The 23,907-nt window shown below is 35.8% G+C and overlaps 1 protein-coding gene across 8 annotated transcripts in view; it reads right to left on the bottom strand.

Moving 5' to 3' along the window:
* The window catches only part of ELAVL2 (ELAV like RNA binding protein 2), a 79,370-nt gene extending 70,697 nt beyond the window's left edge, over nt 1-8,673 (bottom strand). For 4 of the 8 annotated variants that reach the window (XM_058168774.1, XM_058168775.1, XM_058168778.1 and 1 more), the window contains exons 1-2: nt 8,602-8,673; nt 6,332-6,575 (exon numbers count right to left, since the gene is read on the bottom strand). In XM_058168774.1, coding sequence (XP_058024757.1) covers nt 6,332-6,575; nt 8,602-8,673 — 316 coding nt within the window. Of the gene's footprint in view, nt 1-6,331; nt 6,576-8,601 lie in introns of those variants that run through there. The other 4 variants (XM_058168776.1, XM_058168777.1, XM_058168780.1 and 1 more) reach the window with 3 other exon arrangements.
* Nucleotides 8,674-23,907: the final 15,234 nt, after the last annotated feature.

Raw genomic sequence — 23,907 nt, 5'->3', positions numbered from 1 at the left:
CCATCATGCGACTGCAATTTTTGGAAAAACTGCCAGTTCCTGGCATTTACTTCTGGTTTCCAGCAAAAACCAACCAACCAACCATTGGGCATAATGGCTTTGTTTAATGACTGCTTCATTCATTTAATGACCACTGTGTGTATATGTATGCGTATGTGTATGTGTGTATACACACACACAGAGAGAGAGAGATATATACATACACACACATACTCATAATTATCCATGCTGCTGTTTTCTAGACAAGCTAGAGCTTCAGGATGGTCTTCAAGGACAGTTCTGTGTATAGCACACTGCAATAGTCTAAGTAGACAGTGACCAAGGTATGAGAATGAATTCTTTCAGATTGTTCAGATCAGGAAACAGACTCCATCAGAAGATTGGAATTAGTCTTTATATTAGAATTTAGGAGGTCCATTTGTGTTTTTCCTTTCCTTCCTTTTATTCCTTTTTGTTTCTCTAACAGTTTCTGAATATTTCCCTCAAGACTATCTCCACTGCTCTTGATATGTGTTGATATCATGAAGTGTCCAAAATTGTTTAAGCTACTGTATTCTAGATTAGTTAGTTACAGCTTTTAAATGTCCATTAAGGGTAGACAGCACACTACAGTAATCCAGATAGGTGATGACTAGGGTGTCACCACCTATCATGGGTAGTGCCCTCCCCATCAGTAGTGGGTTTCTCTTACCTTCGCTACCAGTTCGGAACCGGGATCGCATGTGTGCACGCAAGATTTGCTCGCGTGCAGACCTTCTGTACATGTGTAGAGTGTCCATGGTGACGTCTGGGCAGGGCCTCTCGCTGCCACTACCGGTTCACCTGAACCGTGGCGAACCGGTAGAAATCGACCACTGCCCCCCATCCAGAAATGGTCACAACTGGTACACAAGATGAACCCATGTAAAAACCCATGTTCTTCAAGCAGGAGCTGTGATATCAGAAGCATCCCAAATTTGGCACCAACTCTGGAGTGTTAAGAGATAAAGATGAACTCACTGGATCCGGTGGGTGGACAAAACTCAGAGCAATCAAATCTTACCAAGGTAGAGTTGAAGCCTGTTCTTTCCCAACCAGATCCCCACAGCCTCCAGATATCTAGGCAGAACCTCAACATCATCATTTGGGTCAGTCTAGGACAGAGATGCATACCTATGTATACTGATGATGTGTTGCCCCCAGGTCAAATGGATAAAGCTTCAGAGCTTTATATACAGTAGATGTTAAACAGAAATAAGGAAAGAAAGAGATTTGAGGAACCTTGTAAAGCAAAGGCCTCAGGCATAATCCCTCCACACCAACCAATACTGATAAGAACCAGCTCTGAAGGAAGAAGGAAAACCACTGCAGCACCACGTGTCCCCCACTTAACCTTCTGAGCCATCCTAGAAGAATACCACAAGTGATGCAAAGAGGTCAAGGAAGGCCAGGATGGATGTGCTACTTCTATCCTGCACCTGCCGAAGGTCAATAAGTCAATCAGTGCTGTCTCAGTGCTGTAAGAAGGTCTCAAACTTGACAGAAAATAGTCCAGATAAAAGGATTTGGCTACTCGCACATGCAATCTACCTAGTCAAGATAAGGAAGAAAGTTATCCAAAGCAGAATACGGTATTCTACCTTTGAAAAAAAATGGGATTTCAAAAGAAGGCTCTGCTACGCTTTCGTTCTGCTGACCCAACCGTTTACCTATTTAAACCATCACTTAAGCGAATTCCATGACCCGATTTAGAATTTATTTCCAAAATAAAGGTACAATTAAGAGCTCAACATGACTCTAAATGAAGTGAGAGAAAACAAAGAAAATTGTGCATCTAAAGAACAAAATTACCTCTCTGTAAAAAGAAATAAAACTCAAAGCACCGGTCTAAACTATTTTGCAGAGAGGAAAGGGGGGAAAAAAGCTCATTTTAGAAGGTAAGATCTAAATAGACAAAAAGTAGGTATATGCAGAAACAAGCCAGCAATCCAGTGTAGATTTCAAAATCCTTTTTTTTCCCACTGCCATGTTTGAGAAATAGATTTAATTTCTTTCCATCTTATACTTCATTGGCAAAGATGACAGTGGTAAGCCCATACGGTTGTCAAGAAAACAACATGAATATGTTCATATAATCACCAGAAGCCTGACCTGTTTACTTTCTATTTAAAATTGAAATAGCATTTAAGAAACAAAATAAAAAGGGGACAAGAAGAGAAGAGACTTTAAAGACAAAAAAAAAAAAATCAGATTCAGACCCTTTTAGCCTTGCAAAATTTAGTCTAAAACTCAAGCGTGGGAGAACTCTGAAAAATTAAACCAGACAGAATGTGGTCATGCAACACAGCGAACAATTTGGCATAGAAATATAATGCATAAAACATGGTATCTCTGGAATGACACTTTTTATACCTCACTATGGATTGCCTGCCTCTCATACATACAGGTGACTTCCATCCAAGATTGTGCAGATTTAACTTGTAATTTAGCAGGTACCAGACATTTATTTTATTTGCTTGTCAAATATGTACAAGATGACAGGTAGAGGTATGAACATAAAAAAAGGAAGTAAATACAAATAAATGGGGGCAAGTAAGACAAGGACAGTAGGCATGCTGGTGCCTTCACGGACCTCTTAAGAATGGAGTGAGGTCCAGGATAAGCAGTTTGAAGTTGAAACTGTGAGGGTTTCATTATTTACCTTAAGCCAGGTAAAAATGAAACAAACATTGGGATGAAAAATATACCTGACAGAGAAAGAACTTTCGTTCTAACCAATGGATGGTCAGATTAACCAGTCTTTATTAGGTTCTCATTCCATCTTCCTAGGTGTACTGCATAGTAGTACACAAGACTAGCTAGAAAAAAAAATGGGTTTTTCCTCATTGAAAACCATGGGACAAGACAGAAAGCCAGGCAACTGAAGTATCAATACAGGTGGTCCTCATTCAAAGTTACAACGGCATGGAAAAAAAGTGGCTAATGGCCATTTTTCACACTTGCAACCACTGCAGCATCCTTGTGGTCACGTGATGAAAATTCAGGATGCTTGGGAACTGGTTCGAACAGGATGCAGTGTCCCAGGGTCATGTGATCACTTTTTGTGACCCTCTGACAAGCAAAGTCAATGGGGAAGCCAGATCCACTTAATAACCGTGTTAGTAACTTAACAACTGCAATGAGTCACTTAACAACCGTGGCAAGAAAGGTTGTAAAACTGGAGCGCAACTCACTATCTCCCTTAGCAATGGAAATTTCAACTCAATTGTGGTTTTATGTTGAGAATTACCTGTATATTGCATGTAAAATGTGCAGACAATAACTGATCATCTATTTCTGATCATTTTTGTTACCTTATGGCAGGGGTGAAATGCTCTCGGTTCAGTCCAGATTGCTCGATCCGATAGCGATAGTGGAGGGTGGTTCAGAAAACTGGTAGCAAAAATCCCTGCCCCCCCCCATGCCCAGCTGAGCTGTGCAATAATCAGAGGTTTTTTTTTTCCTTTTATAAGCATGTTTTTCTTCCGCCGAAAAAATGCTTTTAAAAGTAAAAAAAAAAGCCTCCGATGATCGCGCGGCTCAGCTGGGATCATCAGAGGCTTTTAAAAGCATTTTTTTACAACCTCTTCGGCTGAAGAGGTTGTAGAAAAAATGCTTTTAAAAGTAAAAGAAAAAGTTGGTCATGCCCACCCAGTCACATTACCCCCCCACCAAGCCAGACCCACAGAACCGGTAGTAACAAATTTTACATTTCACCACTGCCTTATGGTGATTATTGGGACTGGGTCCTTGTATGATAGCAGTATATCTGAAATCCACTCTGGTATTTGAATGGCAGCAGCATTTTATTTGGGGCATCTTTTAAACATTTATGTCTTCATATAATGTCTTAGTTACGAATGAGTCCACAGAAGGGTGGAAGGTTAAATATTTAAGTGCCTTTAAACGTTTAAAGCATTACAAGTAAATCTATATTATACTAAAACTTTCCTGTCTATTTGTCACCTTCAATTGGAAGGTAAACAAATAAAGAACAAGCAAATTATTTTGTAGGAACAAAATTCAATTGCTCTGGGGTCTTTGTTCAATTTTCTGCTCTATGTTATGTATTGCCTGACTTCCTATTTTGAATGGGTAACACAAGGTCGACAACACTATATTAAAAACTTTAATTATTAAGAGAGAAATCTGTATCATCATATTTAAGCAAGGGATTTAGGCCAGAATGAAATAGAGTGGGGCAAACAGATTTGCATTATTTGTAGACTTAAAATACATTAAACAAAATGATGCTTTTAAAGCATCACCTAATTAGAAAAGCCACCAGTTTTTTCAAGCCAGTTTTCAAGTTATAAAGTGTATGCTTTATGAAGTATTAGATTTTTGCAACCTATCAGATTCCTAGATTGACTCTTGAGTCTGAAATTTCAGTAGATTTGCCAAAATAAAAAAATCAAATAAAAAAAATCAAAAGTATTGTCTCGGCCAAGATTCCAATGTGGAAATGAGTGAGAATAAATACTGGACAAAATGAAATGCAGTCCTAGAAGGTGCCAAGAAAATTCTGCAAATTCAGAACACTGAAACCAAGAGAGGCATCTACTCCTTGTTACTCTGAAACACAACATTCAAAATTTGAGAAAATGACCCAGATGAACAGTACAACAATGGTAAACTACGGCCATCTGGAAACCACACCAATAATTTGATAGAAAGAGATTGTGTAGGATTTGGAGGCTTAAGAATTTATGCATTTAACCATATGAAATCACATGAACAATCTAACCTTATGTCGAAAATAAGGATAGCAACTAACACAGGTATTGCAGTAGGAGTATGCAAAATATTTCAACCTTTCCAATGATGAAGTATTGACCATTCAGAGCTCAAATCAAAATATACAAACAAAACTTGGCCACTTTCAGTGATGTCCTTTACAGTATATTAGCGAGTATTACAGTATTGATTTGCAGCTTTTAACTAGATTGCTTTTTCTCCCATATTTCCAGCTTAGCTATTATAGCAAAAAAAACAGTCATGTTATAGATACTATTAGTTTAGACTGGATGAGGAATGCTTGATATCAAAAGCTAATGGTACAATGCTGATTTGATGGCACGGGCTGTGTCTCCTCTTAGGATGTGTCTCTCAGATAGGCTCAAGATCTTGACAATTTGAACACTGGGCCCTTTCTAACAAAATGAAATTCAATGGGGAAAAAAGTAAGGTGCTACATTTAGGCGAGAAAACCCAAATGCAAAGGTACAGAATAGGTGGTATCTGACTCCATAGTACTGACTGTCAGAAGGATCTTTGAGTCCTAGTGGACAATCACTTAAATATGAGCCAGCAGTCTGCTGCAACTGTCAAAAATATCAACTCAATCCTAAAATGCATTAACAAAGGGATAGAATCAAGATCATATGAAGTGTTTAGTACCACTTTATAAATCTACACTTGGAAAACTGCATCCAGTTTTGGTCACCACAATATAAAAAAGATACTGAGACTCTGGAAAGAGTGCAAAGAAGACCGACAAAGATGGTTAGGGGATTGGAGGCCTGTGAAACGAATGAAAACCGGTTGCAGGAATTGGGTATGTCTAGTTTAATGAAAAGAAGGATTAAGGCTGACATAACAATGTTCAAATATTTAAGAGGCTGGGTGCATCTGTTATTCCCAAATGCACATTAAAATGTGAATTATGTCATTCACAATTTACATCATTTGTGTAATGACATCATTACACAAATTATGTAATGTGCATCAATCTGCATAATGATGTCATTACTATCTCATCAAGACAACTTCAAAGAAAATTTATTTATCCATTATTTGGGGGGGGGGGTCAGGAAGGAGGATGTTTAAATTTTGTCTAGTTCTAAATGTTACAAGTTCAATTGCTGTGATCTTTTTGTGTAGCAAATTTAATTTAACAATGCTGGCAAAGATGGAAAATAATCAACCTTAACATTTAAAGCTGAGCAGAGTTGCTTTGGCATGGGTGGCATGTAAATTTAGGAAATAAATGAAATGTCTTCTTAACCAATTCACCTCAACTGTATAAAAAATCATCTACATGCAGGCAATTTTACACTCCTTTATTTCCTATTCCTTTAAGAAGCAGACAAATAGTGTGTTGTCTTTGCAACTAAGTAATTTTATGCAAAAGACATTGTCATCCCATACAACTATTTTTTGAATATATTTCCCATATTGTAGCTCCCAAGAGATATTAATCCATTTTCTAAGGGAATGTGACACTGTTCTGCCATTCACAAGTAATGCTATTAGAAATGTTCAACAGAAGGCATATATTATGTAAAATTGCAAACGCCTGTTGTTTACATACCTGTGATTTTGTCTCTTACAAGTTTGCAGGATTCTATTTCACCAATGCTCCCAAAAAGACTTTTGAGCTCTTCTTGTGTCATATTCTGAGGGAGATAGTTGACTATTAAATTGGTTTTGCTGTCCTCTGTGTTCCCAGAATCAACTGGTGATGAGCAGTTGTTGTTTATGGTAGTAGGGCCATTGGCTGTGTTATTGCAAGTTGGCCCATTAGACAGTTGTGTTTCCATGGCAGCAATTACCTGCTAAAAACAGAGAAAATAGGAACTGTCAGAATTCATATTTCACCATCTATTAGCGATTCTAGCTATGAATTTAAAGCTTTGATATTATGCAAGAGTGCCCAATTGTCAAGACTGCAATTATCGTTCTATAATAAAAACAAAGCTGTTGTAATTCTCTAACAATAAAGCCGATTTAGAAAAAATAAAGCTACAAAGGTTTACTGAAACATTTTTTCTAAGCCAAAGCTAATTCAGTAAACCCCAAGAAATAACTGGTTAAGTATTAAATTCTGATAAAGTTTCAATGTTGTTCAAATAAACGTCTCATAAAGCTTTCAATAATTATTGCAAATGACGAACTGACAAAGACAATCAACAGTAGACTTCATAAAATACATTATTAAAAACAAATGTACTGTTTTGGTTACTTTTCAAATATTAAAGTGGATTGGCCACATTAGTTATATTGCTTGCAAAATAAGAGTTTTCTCTTCCAAACTTTGTGATTGACAAGGATTAAGAAGTACCAAATGCTGGAATAACCACATGAACACTTCCTCGCTTCATCACCAATTATTATCAACTACTTTCGACCTCTATTGTTTCTCACAGTGCCCCCCAAAGCAGTGAATTCAGACCTGTGTAACTATGTCTTCAGTTAAACTGAGCTAATAGAAAACTGAAGTTATTGACAGAAGAGTAAAAGATTTTGTCATTTGAAGCAAGAGCTTTCCTAAATATAGAAAAACTTTTATTTTAGGAATGCTACTGTAGAAAACCTGTTAGCTATTATTTCCAGATAAGAATGGAATTTAAATTTTAATCAAATCTGAAAAGACAGAACTCATTTCAGAAGTCAAGAACTAGTTTAGTGTGCCCATAATACTGCTTCAAGAAGGAACTCAGCCTAAGATTCTCTTCAGCTGGCCTTTTGATAATCCATTATTTTCAATCTTAGGCAGTTTAATAAAGTCCAAATTATTATCTCGGTAAAAAAAAATGGAATGACAATACTTGGAAATTATAAATGTTACCCTTGAAAAAAGGGAAAGTAGGAGATTATGAGCTATCAACCCGAGAATGACCAATTCCGGGATAATGAGGCATGCCTTCAATATTTGTTTTAAGAGGTCCAAACATCTTCTAATGAACACTCCTTTCAGTTTCAGTTCTTCTAACATATGCTCACTTATGAACCTCTTTCCTCTGATTTCAAAACAGAACTGAATTGTTCATGTACAAACTATCCAAGGATATTTTAAGCAGTTTGTTATTCAAATGTTCCTACTGTATCATGTAGAACATATGGGCCACAATATTGCAGACTGAAGCTTTCTAGAAAGTTATTTTAAGCATTATTAAACTGATCTTTTCTTAAAGGATAACTAACCATCTTCACATATCTGCATATTTATTTTTGTGCTTAGATGGCAAAAATGAAATCCTAAAGCAACATTCAAATGAACAGCTGTAATACCCTATATAATCTGAAATTACGGTGTCTCAGTTACAGAACCATCTGCTACTCAAAACAAAACCATACCAATATGTTATCTTTTAAAGAAATATACCCTATCCGTAAATAAATTTTTCACCTGTTAGAAAACAGGTTTTTCAGCAGCTTTAAATTTTTGTTTTATTTCCAGCCAAGAAAATTTATGATTCAAATGGAATTCTATAATTTCTTTAGTAACCAAAAAAATACACAGTGTAAAGTCATTTCCAGAGTTATGGTTATTCAGCATTCAGACCATACCAAAGCAGATTTAATACAAACTCTGTTCTTTTTATTATAAAATTGTACTGGAGCAAAACTCAAGTTATTATGAAGAAAAATAGCATTAGAAAAAGTTATATCTATATTTACAAGTTTCAAGTATGCCATGAACCTTGCCCCAAGCCAAGATATAGTCTAATAGCTATGCCAGAACTTGTAAGAGAGCGTACAAAATTAATTCAAATATAATTTAAAAGTGTTTGGTATGGCCTCAGCACTAGTGCAACATGTTAATAATAGCCTACAGAATTTAAGAAAAATCCCACAGACCCCAGTCCAAGGCTCTGCTGCCCACGAACCACTTCTAAGCAGAGAAGCCACATCACACAGTCTGACTGCCATGTTAGTTTGGAGTTGCCGTCTGCAATATGGACACAAAAAGTACCATATGTTAGATTAGCAAGATAATGCAACAAATCAGTTCGTACAAATTTACATTAATTGTATTGATATTCCCAGCACGTCCATGCAGTATGGCTTAATAGAATTTCAGGCAATTCCAATCTAATCTTTTCAAATTCATTCAACGTCTTTTTCTTTCAGGAATTAAGATATTTTTAGAAGCCGGGTTTAAAAGAGCAGAACAAACTAATTACTTTGCATCCATCTTCAAACCTATATACCGACATATGGCTACAAGAACTCTATCTCAGCTAAACAAAGATCTGGTACTGAAAATCAAATCGGTTGGGTGAGGCAGAAATAATGGCAAAAATATATAGCTGGATTATTTATTTTTGGTGTGCCACAGATTGCTTTCATAGTAACCTTTTATGAAGTTTGTGAAATTACATCAGTTGCTGTCCAGCTCTGTAGACTAACCTGTTTGCACAGTTATGCAAATATCATTGACTGTATGAATTCAATTGATGTTGCAACTGAAAGTTTAATTCAGTATTTCTTTACAGAGAAAGTTTAAAGACTCAAGCAGTATTACTGAAATAATTGAGCTGATAAAATACAGAAATGTCTTCAATAATATGCTGTCCCACACAAATTACAAAACCAGACATCTGAATTTTGCACAGCTAGAAAGGGACTAATGCACCAGTATGCCACTTATATAACATGTCATGATTTTAACATAACCTTGTAAGATGGAAAACTAACATTGATATCTATATTAATTCCCTGAGGTTTTTGAGGCACCATTGTTCTGAAAACCAGTCACTGGGCCACACCTTAAATCCACATGGCTCATTTGATGGTTTTATAAATTTATATGGTTATTTATAGCAGGGGTCTCCAACCTTGTCAACTTTAAGACTTGTGGACTTCAACTCCCAGAATCCCTCAGCCAGCAAAGCTGGCAGAGGAATTCTGGGAGTTAAAGTCCACAAGTCTTAAAGTTGACAAGGTTGGAGACCCCTGATTTATAGTAAGTTATTTCTATTAAGAAATAAAATGACTGATTAAGACAGGCCTTATGGATCCACCCAAAAAAATATCACCCATTTTCTTTGGACAAAACAAAATCTGCCAGATCCAAAGCTTGAATAATGTGTACTTTATTGCAAATTTATTTTAAAATTAAAGCATTGCTTGCAACAGAACTACGTACTGATTCATTCAAGCAGTTAGATATTAGCAAAAGTGTTTTTTTCACCCCTTCTAAATGCAGAAATGCACACACACTACTGTAAAACAGTGAATCTCTAAGGACAGAAATTCCACCTGGAATATGAATTAGATAAGCTGAGAAAAATCCAGCATGAAATGGAATACATTCCAACCAAAAGTGAATATATCGACTGTATAATACCTTGACAAACACTAATAAAAAAGCAGTACATTTTGTGTTCTATAATTGGTGATATTATCTGGTCAATATATATCTGTATCATCAAGTCCTCTCATTCCTCCAAAGAAGCAAAAGTTATTGCCAATTTTCTTTGCCAACATGGGCCTCAGTGTTATAGCAAGAAAAGTTTAGATTTAGCACATCACAGCAGTTCAAAGACATAAATGAGTAATCAACTGCAGAGTATTTTATCTTATTACGAATGTCAATCAGAGTTTTGTTTTGTGGCTTTCAAGTCAGTTTTTGACTCCTGGTGACTGCCTGGGCAAGTTCCTGCATTTTTCTTGGCAAAGTTTTTTGGGAAGTGATTTGCCACTGCTTCTTTCCCAGGCCTGACTGTGCGTGACTGGCGAAAGGGCACCCTGCTGGCTTTGTGCCCACTACAGGATCAGAACACGGAGTTTCCCAGTTTCTAGCATGGTGACTGAAACATCACATCAAACCAGGGTTATATGCAGTGGTGGTATTCAGCCAGTTCTATCCGGTTCGGTCAAACCGGAAGCAGGATCACGTCTCATTTTTGACACTCTGTGCATGCGTGTAAGACCCACACATTTGCGAACCAGTAGCGAATCTAAGTGAATACCACCCCTGGTTATGCCTATGTTACCCAGGTAAAATCCACTAATAATTAACCGGGGGGTGGGGGGGCAGAAGATTAAAAATAGTTCACATGATTCAATATGGAAGAAAAAGAAAGAAAGCTTTTATAATTGGAAAAATATCATTTGGTCAGATTCTGCATTAGACCAATTTGCAACACTTCTCTTACGTTGGTGCCATATAATTCTTTCCTTTAAATGTAAATATAATATACTTGAAAAGCAGCATGCTTCTTTAAGCATGCTCCCTTTTTAAAGAAAGCCTAATCCTTGAAAAACTGCAGGGAAGGTTTTCTAGAACAACAAAAGAGAATGCAAAACATCAATAGGCCTAATCTTAAATTCTGTCCATATGCATAGAAGCACCACTAGTTATAACTTAAGACTAAAGAAAATTCACCTGGGCAATTAGCTGCTTTCAAAAAATACATTCTTTCACAACTAATCATTACAGAAACACACACCAAAACTAAGAACTAAAAAGTTTACATTTGACTGTAGTTACTAAACTGGAATATATAGTAAGGAGAAAATGGGAGATATACCAAACATCTATAAAAGAAAGGATAAAAATGTCAACACCAAATAAAGATTTCTTCTTGAAATCAGCTTCTCACATCCTGGAAACCTGGATTACAAACTGTTAACTCTCCCTTTGAAATCTGATCAACATTTAGGAAACAAAGATATATTAGATCTGTAGTAGGAATACAATAACATGTTAGGCAAGGTCAAGAATTCTAAAAAAAAATAATCTAGTTTTTTCAGAATGGTAGAAGTGGGAATTTGGTAGGATTTCCAAGATAGAGGAGAAGAAGAAAAGCTGGCACTGTCATTTGGGTCATATATCTTAATATTTGAAAACACCAATAGTATCAGCTTTATCATCCTATTTATAAAGCTTTAGTACCAAAGTAAGGAAGGATGGATTTTATCCAAATAGAAATTTAACTGGATAGGAAATTAATACTATAGCCAATAGTATACCACTCTCATAAATAAAAACCAAATTAAATATTTTGCAGCTAGCATACAAACTAAGGTTTTGGATTAAGAATAGTGAGAGTCAGGACTCACTCTTAGCCCAAACTAAAGAAGCTCTATGTAGGAAACCTTGAACTCCTGGATATCAACCCAATAAAGAAATAAACTAGACAATAATCTAAATCCTATGCAGTTTCTGACCATTTTATGTATCTGTGTATTTGCTTGAGGCACTAAGCAAAATGAAATTCAAATTTAAAGGAACATTAATCTTCAAGTCAGCATTAAAAGACCCACCAGAGTCAAAGTTAATTTATGATTGGTAAGTCTTCAATTTATAATACATTTCATTAATCTGCATTGTTGAAGCTCAGGGGGTAAATCTCATACTTCCAGCAGAAAACCTGAATCCTTAATATGTGCAGAAGTGACTAAAATCCAGGAAAATTGCTGTTATTCAATATTTATAATGCTAAGCAAGTTGGATCAAACATGTCAGCCTTACAATGGCTATCAATACTGGCAAACTTATAATAGCTACCAAGAACATGTATGTAGGACTACAAGAATGCTGGGGTTCATCACTATCATCATAATCACCATAAATCAGAAATGAAAAACAATGGCTGGTTTCATGTACTCTCATGTGCTCTCACAGGGAGGGACTCCTCAGGGTGCCGTCAGCTAGGCAGTGCCGACGGGCGACGCCCAGGGGAAGGGCCTTTTCTGTGGGGGCTCCCACCCTCTGAAACGAGCTTCCCCCAAGACTTCGTCAACTTCCTGACCTTCAGACCTTCCGCCGCGAGCTTAAGACACATCTATTTATTTGCGCAGGACTGGACTAGATTTTTAAATTTTAATTGTTTAAATTTTAGATTTGGTTTTAAATTGGGTTTTATTATTTATATGTCTATTTTAAATATTTGGCCTATTTAATAAGTTTTTTAGATTAATGTTTTACTTTGTATATTTATGTTGTTTTTATATGGCTGTACACCGTCCTGAGTCCCTAGGGAGATAGGGCGGTATAAAAATATGAATAAATAAATAAATAAATAAATAAATAAATAAATGTACAGGTGTGCATGATTAGACCAAAATTTTCAGCACAATATTCTATCATAGATACTATGCCCAGTTGCAAGAAATTCACAGGCCATGAATATGCTGCGAAACAGCAATCTTTACCATTACACTGCATTGGGTATCTCCATATTTTAATATTTTTTTAGAAAGAAGATATTCATCCTCTACATAATAATTTTATCCACATTTCTCTCATGTGTCATTTCACTTCCTATTTGCCATTTCTCCTCTAACTTAGAATCTCAAACACTGTAATCCTTTTTAGCATGCAAAAGTGACTTACGTGCCTTAATAAATCTGATTCTCCATTTCAATATATTTTCCAGCTCTACACTATCCTTTGAGGTATGATGGGAACATACTGCATTGCAAAAGTGGATGTTATGTGCATTTTAACATAGATAACAGTTTCATTTGCAGTAAATGACTTTTTATTTTTAATGATTCCCCATATGGAACTAAAATGTCTTCAGTCACTAAACACCAAGTGGCTGTTTCATAGAGATATGCTACAAAACATTTCAAGTCAGTCATCAACAGCCCTTACCATTAAGATTTGTTTTTCCAATCAATAAACATCTATTTATATATGTCCTTGGAAAACTTTCAAAATCTTTGCTTTGTTTGTTTCCTCCTCATTCCTCCCCTCCTTATATTTGATAACATTAGCAGATTTGAACCCCTTATTGCTCAACTTAACACAAAGTCATGTATCAAACAACAATCCCAGTAACATGTTGCTGTTTATAATCTTCTATAAAACTGTATAGCTATTCTACCTTTACTTTCTGTTAAACAATTGGAAATCAGTTAAGAATACCATCACCTGTTGCCCTTGGCTACCAGCATTTTTCAACAATTCTTCAAAAGCAGTAACCAAAGCCCTTTTGAAAAATGTAGATAAATAAATGACTAGAGGACATTATTTTTATTCATTGCATGCTGCCATATTCAAATAATATTTTTTTTTTAAAAATTACTTAAGGAAGTCTTTCATATGCAGAACAGCATGTTTCTTCTGCATTCTTCAACAAGATATGTTATATACAATATGTGCTGTAACTGGAAAAGCTAGCATTTTACAATACCTGTATATCTCCATTTTAAAATCAGCATTTAAATAGGGAAATCCTCATTTCTCTAATAAAAAAAACTTTCATTACATTGGGAAGGAAGTTTTCTCACTTTTTAATTAAGAAATTTCAGAAGGGTACCATTTAGACTTGGTGAATTGTGAACAATTTGTTAGCAAGATCCAGAAAGAGGATCTCTTTTCATTATTACTACCTCAGTTTAGTCCAATTTTATTCAGTCTTTCCCTCAGGCTATCTTCTTACTATCCTTTCCTGTCCAGTAAAATCCGGAGTGAAAACGGAACCAGAGATTTCTCGGAAGGCTTCTTTAAAATCCAAGAGATTGCTTCATTTCTGTGCACTGAATATATTTTAAGGTTCTAGATGTTAATATTATTAGCAACTGCTTCCCTGCACTATTGTTTTTTTACATTTTAAATTCCTTGTGTTAAGGTCTATTTTACTGTTTGTCCTCTTTGGGGAATATTTTATTTTTCTTCTAACAAAATCCTTGATACCACACAACACTCATATTGATGATTCCTAGGTTTCCTGATACCTATTTATTGTATACATTCTAATTCAGGGGTCTCCAATCTTGGCAATTTTAAGACTTGTGGACTTCAACACCCAGAATTCCTCAGCCAGCTCTGTTCTAATTGATCATCCATTGTTGGGCATATCTCCCTACTTTTCAACTAATCCCTCATTTCTTTTTTGACTTAAATGTGACTTTCTTGATCATTCTACCCATGCTTAATTTTATCAGTACCACAGTTATGTATGTAACCAATCACTACAGGAGCAAACATCTTGCACAATGTGCTTTAAAGTCAGGGAAAGGCAACCTGAGATTTAACTCTGTTGAATTTTGGACATATTACTGCTGATAACAGACAGTACATTTTTCTGCATTTTGAAACATTAGATGTAAAAACTGTAATGTACACTGTAAGACCGTGATGACAAACCTATGGCATGTGTGCCCAAAGTGGCACGTGAAGCCATGTCGCCCAGAACGTGTAGCCTTGCCTGTTTGTCTTCCGGGTTTCTGGCATGCATGCACGCGCAACAATCAGCTGTCCTTCGCATATGTGGCAATGCTGAGAACTGGTGTGCACATGCATGCCAGCCAGCTGATTGTCAGGTGCGCATGCACGCCAGAACCAGTAAATTTGGCTTTTCCAGAATGCAACCCCTTCGCATGCATGGTAGTGCTGAAAACTGGTCTGCTCATGTGCACTGGCCAGCTGATTGTTGGGCACGCATGTACGCTATGATCTGGAAGTTTGGCTTTTCCGGAGCGCAACCCCAATGAGCGCGCATGCACGCACACATTTCAGCACGACAGGTTCACCATCACTGCTCTAAGACATATTTCTAGCCTTCTAAAGTAAGGAGTCAACTACTAAGAGACTACTCATTACTGATTTAGGGCACTTGGAAATGTAATCCCTTTAACTGTGACCAGATTACATATTGGTAATTCAACTGGTAATGCATGGTAATGGTAATTTAAGAAAAGAAATTAATTCGTTTTGTCCTTGTGATTTCTTCTTTGATTTTATTCGCAATCTTAAATTCACCCTGAACATTCTGTCAGGATGTCTAAAGCATATCCTCAGCAGTAGCCTCTCTGTGAGCCTAAGTTGTTATTTTTAAGAGAGTTATGTGGAGGAGTGTTTTTAAGCCTTTAGGGTTTTTTATCATTATTATTGATCATCGCACAGTCAGCCAGATGTTCAGACTGGGTTTGGCATTTTTGCCTACTTATGGAGTCCTTACCAAGGACCTGGGATAGGCAAATCTGGTGTTACAGATATCGTCACAGGATAGAAGCTGTTCCAAGTAAAGCTACCTTCTACAATTGACTGATAGCAAATTTGTCAATGCCTATGGTGTTCAAGTGATGCTCCAGTTGTTTTGGAATTACACCCAAGGCCTCTATAACTATTTGTACTACCCTCGCTTGCCTTTGCCATAGTTGTTCTATTTCTGTTTGTAGGTCTTTGTATTTTGTTATCTTCTCCAGTTCTTTCTCTTCTCTTCTGCTGTCTCCAGGCACTGCCATATTCACTATCCAGACTTTTTTGTCTTTCTTATTGACAACTGTTAAGTCAGGGGTGTTATGTGGCAGGTTGTTGTTGTTGTTATTGTAGTTCTTAATGTACATGAAGGCAAATGCTTTTTCACGCACTCTTTCAAAAGCAATATAAAGAGTTTATAGCCCACTATATCTTTTTATTCCACTGTATTATAGATTTATATGCCCGTTCTCACATTAATACAAATTTCTATTCCACTGTCAATAGATGAATAATCCCAAAATAGAATAAAACTTATTTTAAGAAGATAAATACAATATGAAATAAAAAAAATAAAACAATTAATATACCATATGCTTAGAACCATAAACCATGTTAAAGTTCTACAACACAGGACATCGGGAGGAAACAGATGAACAGAAGGCACAACAGCACAGACTTAACCACAGTTATGGGTGAACAGATACATTATAAACTGGCACCAAACATTCACAAGGCTCGATGCCAACTGAAACTAAACAGAGAGAAAAAAAATGTTTCACTTGGTGTTTCAACAAAGAATACCTTCTGGCTACCACATAGCCAAAGCTTGGAAAACTTAGTATGCTCAAGAAGAAGGAATCTCCACTAGAATGTACTTGCAAATCAGGCACACAGAGAAAATTTATATAATCCCAATCTGAAGTTGCATCATTTTAATATATCGTTACAAGGAGTTGCAGGCATTTTCCTCTTTTTAGGACATGACTCTAAATCTGTCATCTTGGAGCACTTCAAATGCAGTCTGTTTTGGCTTGGGGGTTTCTAACATCTACCCAAATACTTAAAACAATTTATTCCTTTCCGAAGTTCTTCACCTTGTACATTATCCACCTTGTTCTATACCTTACTTCTTTGACAATCAAACAGATTTCCTTGAATCTTAAACATGTTTACTGGTTTCTATCAGGATCTCAAGGATAGAATAGAATAGAATAGAATAGAATAGAATAGAATAGAATAGAATAGAATAGAATAGAATTTTTTATTAGCCAAGTGTGATTGGACACACAAGGAATTTGTCTTGGTGCATATTTTGGATTCATTTTAAGAGTCTCCACTATTGTTTTGATGCGAAAGGCCAACAGTGTTGTTCAAAAGTAAATTAAATAGACACTGTTTACTACGTGGTACATAATGACCACAATTGAGCCAAAAAAATGTGTTGCTAAGTGTGACATCTGTTAAGTGAGTTTTGCCCCATTTTACGACCTTCCCTGCCACAGTGGTTAAGTTAATCACTGCAGTGAAATTAATCTCAAAGGTTGTTAAATGAATCTGGCTTCCCCACTGACTTCTCTTGTCAGAAGGTCACAAAAGGTGGTCACATGACATACTGCAACCATCATAAATATGAATCAATTTGCCATGCATCTAAATTTTACCATGTAAATGGCTGTAAATGTCGTAAGTGTGAAAAACAATCGTAACATAGTTTTTCATTGAACTTGTAACTTTGACCAGGGGTGAAATGCTCCTGGTTTGGACTGGATCGGGCAATCCAGTAGTGATGGGGGTGGGTAGTTCAGAGAACCGGTAGCAAAAATCCCTGCCCCCCCCCCCCCGACTATGCCCACCCAATCGCCCGGTCCCCACTTGCTACTTAGCACTTGCTGCTTCTTTCGGGCTTGCTTGCTTTTCCTGCCTTGCTTCGGATGCTGCAATCAATTCCATCAGCTAGCAACTCAATCTGCCTGCCTGCAATCCATCTCATCGGTGAGCAACTCAATCTGCCTGTCTCGTCCCTTCAATTGAGTAAATAACTGGAGGGGAGGGGGAGCTTTAAAAAAAGTTAATTGGGGGTTTTTTTAGGAGTTTTTTTTTTTAGACATAGCAATTTAAAGTTAAAATTTAAATTTAGCTACTTTTATCTAAAAATATAAATAAAATAAAATAATAAAGTAAAATATTTGTGCAGCTTTCTGAGTTTTGGTGTGTTTCTGTAGTGTTTCACTCTAACTACACAAACACCCAAAATCTCACAAAGCTATATGTGGCATTTTGTGTGTGTGTGTGTGAGAGAGAGAGAGAGAGAGAGAAAGAATCAGCTGTGTTGTGTTGTGTGTGTGTAAAGTGTGAAAGTTGATTTTTGAGCTTTTTGTGGCTGTGTGAGGTTCCTGCTTGTTGCAGGGGCCATTTTGGGTGAAGTGCAGCTGCTTTTACATTGTGTGTGAGTCAGTTGTATTGTGTTGTATTGTGTTTGTGTAAAGTGTGAAAGTTGGTTTTTGGTACCTCTTATTGTTTTGTGTACTTTATTATTTTTATTATTTATTGTTATTGGCCATGCCTACCCAGTCACCTGACCACCAATTAAGATTTCACCCCTACTTTGAACGATCACTAAACGAACTGTTGTCAAGGACTACCTGTATCAGATTCCTGTGCTCAGTGACATATAAATAAAACTCTCCTCCTTATACCAAAATGTTGAGACTCTAGAAAAAATGCAGAGAAGAGCAACAAAGATGATTAGGGGACTGGAGGCTAAAACATATGAAGAACGGTTGCAGGAACTGGGTATGTCTAGTTTAATGAAATGAGGACTAGGGGAGACATGATAACAGTGTTCCACTATCTCAGGGGTTACCACAAAGAAGAGGGAGTCAAACTATTCTCCAAAGTACCTGAAGGCAGGACAAGAAGCAATGGGTGGAAACTAATCAAGAAGCAGCAACCTAGAACTAAGAAGAAATTTCCTGACAATTAGAAAAATTAACCAGTGGAACAACTTGCTTCCAGAAGCTGTGAATTCTCCAACACTGGAAGTTTTTAAGAGGAGATTGGACAACCATTTGTTTGAAATGGTATAGGGTTTCCTGCTTGAGCAGCGGGTTGGACTAAAAGACCTCCAAGGTCCGGTCCCGTCCCATTCCTTCCCTTCCCTTCCCCTGTCCTGCCTGTCAAGCACTAGGCTTATTTTCATCTGTGCAAATGACCAAGCTGCATTTCAAAAATATTGTTTAATGACACTGAATGGTTGAATGACTGGTTAACTCCACTTCCTAGTTTCCAAAGTCTGACATCAAGAATGAGGGTTAGTAACTTCCTTTCAATACTAAGACAATTCCATGTATATGCTATATATCTGGAAAAAAAATTATAGCAATGTCCAGAAATAAAGTTAGCCAAGGCTTATGAATCCCTATTAAAGTTGCTATTGATTTTGCAACTGTATAAAGCAATGTGCATCCACTTTATTTCAATGGGGGGTTTGTGCACTATATATATATATATATATATATATATATATATATATATATATATATATATATATATATATATATATATATATATATATATATATATATGTGTGTGTGTGTGTGTGTGTGTTTTCTGAGGTTTTCATGGGTGTTTGTATGTAGGTCTTTGGTTGTTCGGGTTTTCTCCCGTGTAAATATATATATCTACACCTTGCTAAAACAAAAGTATCACTTAGCATAACTGATATTTAAAATGTAAGAAAAACAAGAAAAGGGCAAGAGTTAAATCCATTTTATAAATTTTAGATATTTAACTAAGTCTGACTTAAGAGAAAAATATACATATGTATGCAGGTAGTCCTCGACCTACAACCACAATGGAGTTCATATTTTTTGCTTCTAAGCGAGACATTTGTTAAATGAATTTTGCCCCATGTTATGAGCTTTTTTGCCACAGTTGTTAAGTGAATCACTACAGTTGTTAAGTCAGTAATACAGTTGTTAAGTGAATCTGGCTTCCCCATTGACTTTGCTTGTCAGAAGGTCGCCAAAGGTGATCACATGACCCCAGGACACTGCAACCATCATAAATATGAGTCAGTTGGCAAGCATCTGGATTTTGACCACCTGAATATGGAGATACTGCAACAGTATATAAGTATGAAAAATGGTCATAAGTCACTTTTTTCGGTGCCATTGTAACTTTGGTCACTAAAGGAACTATTGTAAGTCAAGGACTACTTGTACATAAATTGCATGTGACACTCAAGTGAATACTTTTCTAAAAATAAAAGGCTTGACCCATCAGCAAATCATCAAAGAAATTTTTAGTGCTAATATATTTCAATTTAAAACACCCTGTTTCAACTGAAAAATGCCCCTTCTACAACTTGAAACAGCTATTTTGAATACAAAACTTTATTAAAGTACTTTAGTAATGTACTACCCTGTTTCCCCGAAAATAAGACCCAATTGGAAAATAAGGCCTAGCATGATTTTTCAGGATGTAAGCCCTACCTCCAAAATAAGCCCCAGTTAAGATTGTCAGCAGATGGAGGCATTTAGTACTGTATTTAGTACTATATTTTAGTACTGTACTAAATAAGACCTAATTGGAAAATAAGCTATAATGCGTCTTTTGGAGCAAAAATTAATATAAGACCCGGTCTTATTTCGGGGGAAACATGGTATGTTAAAGTAGCTTGTCCAAGTAGAGTACGTCATATTGTTTTGAGCTCAAAACACTTCTAAGATGTTCAGAATACCCCATTTTCCACAAAACATTTCAAAATAGGGCATTTTGTATTTAGGGCATTTAAAAAATGCTGAGTGATTCCGTTTTAAATATTCTGCACATCTTCAGTGATGCCACTGGAACCAACGATTTCTACAGTCTTGAGAACGGCTTGTTTTTATTCCAAGCAAATATATCTCCATCACAATGGAGACATAAAAAGACATTCTTTGAGATTATACGAAATGATAGCATTTCATAATGACTACACCTCCAGAAAAGAGAGAGGTTACATCAGTCATATCACTACAGTATAAGCGGGATCTCAACATTAGCTTTGGATAAATAATTAAATTATCTGTGTTTTACATCTAAATTCTGTCAATAAAATTTCTGTCTCGAATTACACCAACATGTACTGTACTGTTACATTATGATCTACTGGGGGAAGCGCAAATGAACTTAGCTAAATTTAACCTACTGAATCACACCTAGCTTCCTGGCAAATTTCAGAAAACTGCAGTAGAAAGTTTAAAAAAATATAAGAAATTACAAATTTTCAACAAACAATAAAACAAACAAAATACAGCATCAAACCAAGGAAAATGTCTAACTTATTCTTAGGATAACAGAGAGGAACCATGAAAGTGTTTTTTTTTTTCATCAAATTAAATGAGAGAAGAAGAAAAAAAGTTTAACGAAGTAGTCCTGAACTTATGACCACAATTAAACCCAAAATTTATGTTGCTAAGTGAGACAGTTGTTGAGTGAATTTTGCCCATTTTACGACTTTTCTTGCCAAGGTTGTTATTTGAATCACTACAGTTAATTAAGTTGTTAACATGGTTGTTAAGTGAAGCTTCCCCACTGAATTTGCTTGTTGGAAGGTAACAAAAGGGATCACATGACCCCATAACACTGCAACAAGAGTCAGTTGCTAAATGTCTGGATTTTGATCATGTGACCATCAGGATGTTGCAATGTTTGTAAGTGTGAAAAATGGTTACCTTTTTCAGTGCCACTCAAATGGTCACTAAATGAACTGTTGTAGGTCGAGAACTACCTGTACTACTCCAACATAATATGAAATGTCACAAACATATTCAAGGTTTTATTCTCCACCAATTAAGCTCCAGAGATGTTGGAACTGCATCTCCCAGAATTCATACTAAACTGAGTTATGTTGAGATGGGTAGCCGAATAAATATTTTTTTAATATATATATATAATTTTTTATTATTATTATTATTATTATTATTATTATTATTATTATTATTATTATTATTATTATTATTATTATTATTATTATTATTATTATTAAAGCTATATAGGGTTACAATCCAAAAATAAATTGACATTGCTAGGCTAGAAGAAGCTGTTGTAATATAATTGGACTCTTTTTTCTCTCTCTCTACACTGATTATATAACTGCAATATGCTTTTGAAGTACCAAGTACTCCTTTGATAGAACGGGCTTTTAAATGCATCCCTAAAAAAATATCAAGTCATCAAGCATTTCACATACGATGTGCTCGCTCAGCCTAATTATGAGGGATGGGGGGAAATATTCTCTCAAATTCTTCATCTACTATCCCTTCTCATCTCCTCTATTTAAGAACCAGATCCAGTTTTTCCTATCTCTTTTTTGCATATATAAGCCGTATCTCTTTTTTCCCTTTAAGCCAGAGTGCATCAATAAATAAAATGCCTTTGAATTGATAGAAACTAAAATGCAAACCGTTCGTAATAGAACTTATAAGCAACATTCACAATAAGATATTCTTTTAGCTTTCCAAGAAAAGCCTTTTGACTGCTATGACAAATAGTTCAAAGCATCTGGCCGCTATATGGGAATAAAAGGTTTTCAAAAGCCTGACAGAATTCTGTTAATACTAAAATGAAACAACATAAGCCTCTGAATGAAAGAACTCTCTTCCCAGCAGGGGGGAAAAATGTAAATTGCATCATTTTTCCATTGGGAATTCTGCAACTAGTACATCAAATCGCAAAGCCAGCAGGAAAGGGGGTCATTTGTCAAATACCTTGGAATACCTGACATGTTATTCTCCAAGCTTTGGGATAAGAAGTAGCAAACAGTTCATAAAGGATTCAAGTGGAGTACTTCTAAGAGACCACTTTCTTTCTGAGATAACAGTAAGGGACCTGTATAACTTTAAACTGGTGAGTTACAATTAAAAAAATGCCAAAAAGTGGTTGAAGATTAAAAAATAGGCAAGATATTTTATCACTGGAAAGCTGCAATCTTCCTCGCAACTTCCCCCTCCAGCATTCTACTATTTAGAGACTGCCTGTATAAGCAATTAAATAAACCAGAAAACTAGCTGTCGTAATTATGCATCAATTCAGAGCCAAGAGAAACAAAAATATGAGGCCTACTCATCAGAAGGCAGGAGAGGAAAAACATAAAAATATATTGTGTATTATTGTTTGGAGGAACTCACCAAAAAGGTTCCAAATTTACATTTACAAATGTGAATTGTCACAACAAGTAATTAGTATTTCCAAAAGTACATCTGTAGATTTCATTTTATATACACAAGGAGCTTACTTTAACTTAAGAAAATCAGTCTACTAGTTTCCAGGTTGTAAAGTTGTAAAGCTTCAACTTTAAAAGGTATCAGTACTTTAAGAATAATGTGCCAATCATAGTCTTCCTAATCCAATTCCTATGCTTTGGGTTTGACAACGAAATATTGGCTAAAATGCAGAAAAAAAACACTATGTTACAAAGAAACCATAATAGCCTCTGGATTTTTCAGACCACAGGTCCCATAAATTGCAGTGTTTGGACTGCAAGACCTATAAAATAAACAGCTAACATAACCTAGATGAATGGAGAAATCAGTAGCCTTTGGATTAATCAAATTCCCTCATTAAAAAAATGGCACATAACTACTTGAATATCAACTTGCAGAGTTGATTTTGTATGTATATCAAGAAAAAAGAAAGACCAAGTAATGGTGAAGTTTTCACTTGTAATTGAAAATTAGTGATCTTACTTCAGTCAAGATCTCATTTAGAGTTCTATGCTTATGTCAGTTTCAAAAAATGTAACAGAGTCATTAAGAACTCCTAGACCAAACTGTGTAAATTTCTACCTCAACTATCCCATATGCCAGGGATAATTCTTTCAGTTTTCTACCATTTTGCAATCCTCTTTATATTAAAACAATATAAACAGACACTGAATGAAGTATGGAATTGAAAATAATGATCAAATAAAAATACCATCCTATTATCCTCAAATCATTTACTTTTTGACTTACATATGAACCTAGTTTATAGTTAAGACAGTTGATCAAAAAACTTATTATATCGAACAGATTGGGATATGCTGTAGTTATCTGAATTTATCTGAATGATGTATTTACCTGAATGTTGATTTACCATATGTATTACTATGTTTCCTTTTATCTATTTTACCCAGGACTTATATCCTGCATTTTATTTATTTTCTATTTTGGATATAGTTGTAACACTAATCAATCAAT

This window comes from Ahaetulla prasina, chromosome 2, assembly GCF_028640845.1.
Source record: "Ahaetulla prasina isolate Xishuangbanna chromosome 2, ASM2864084v1, whole genome shotgun sequence".
In the NCBI taxonomy this organism is placed as follows: Eukaryota; Metazoa; Chordata; class Lepidosauria; order Squamata; family Colubridae; genus Ahaetulla; species Ahaetulla prasina.
The sequence above is the reverse complement of the archived record's forward strand: the minus strand, read 5'-3'. Positions and strand labels throughout refer to the sequence as shown.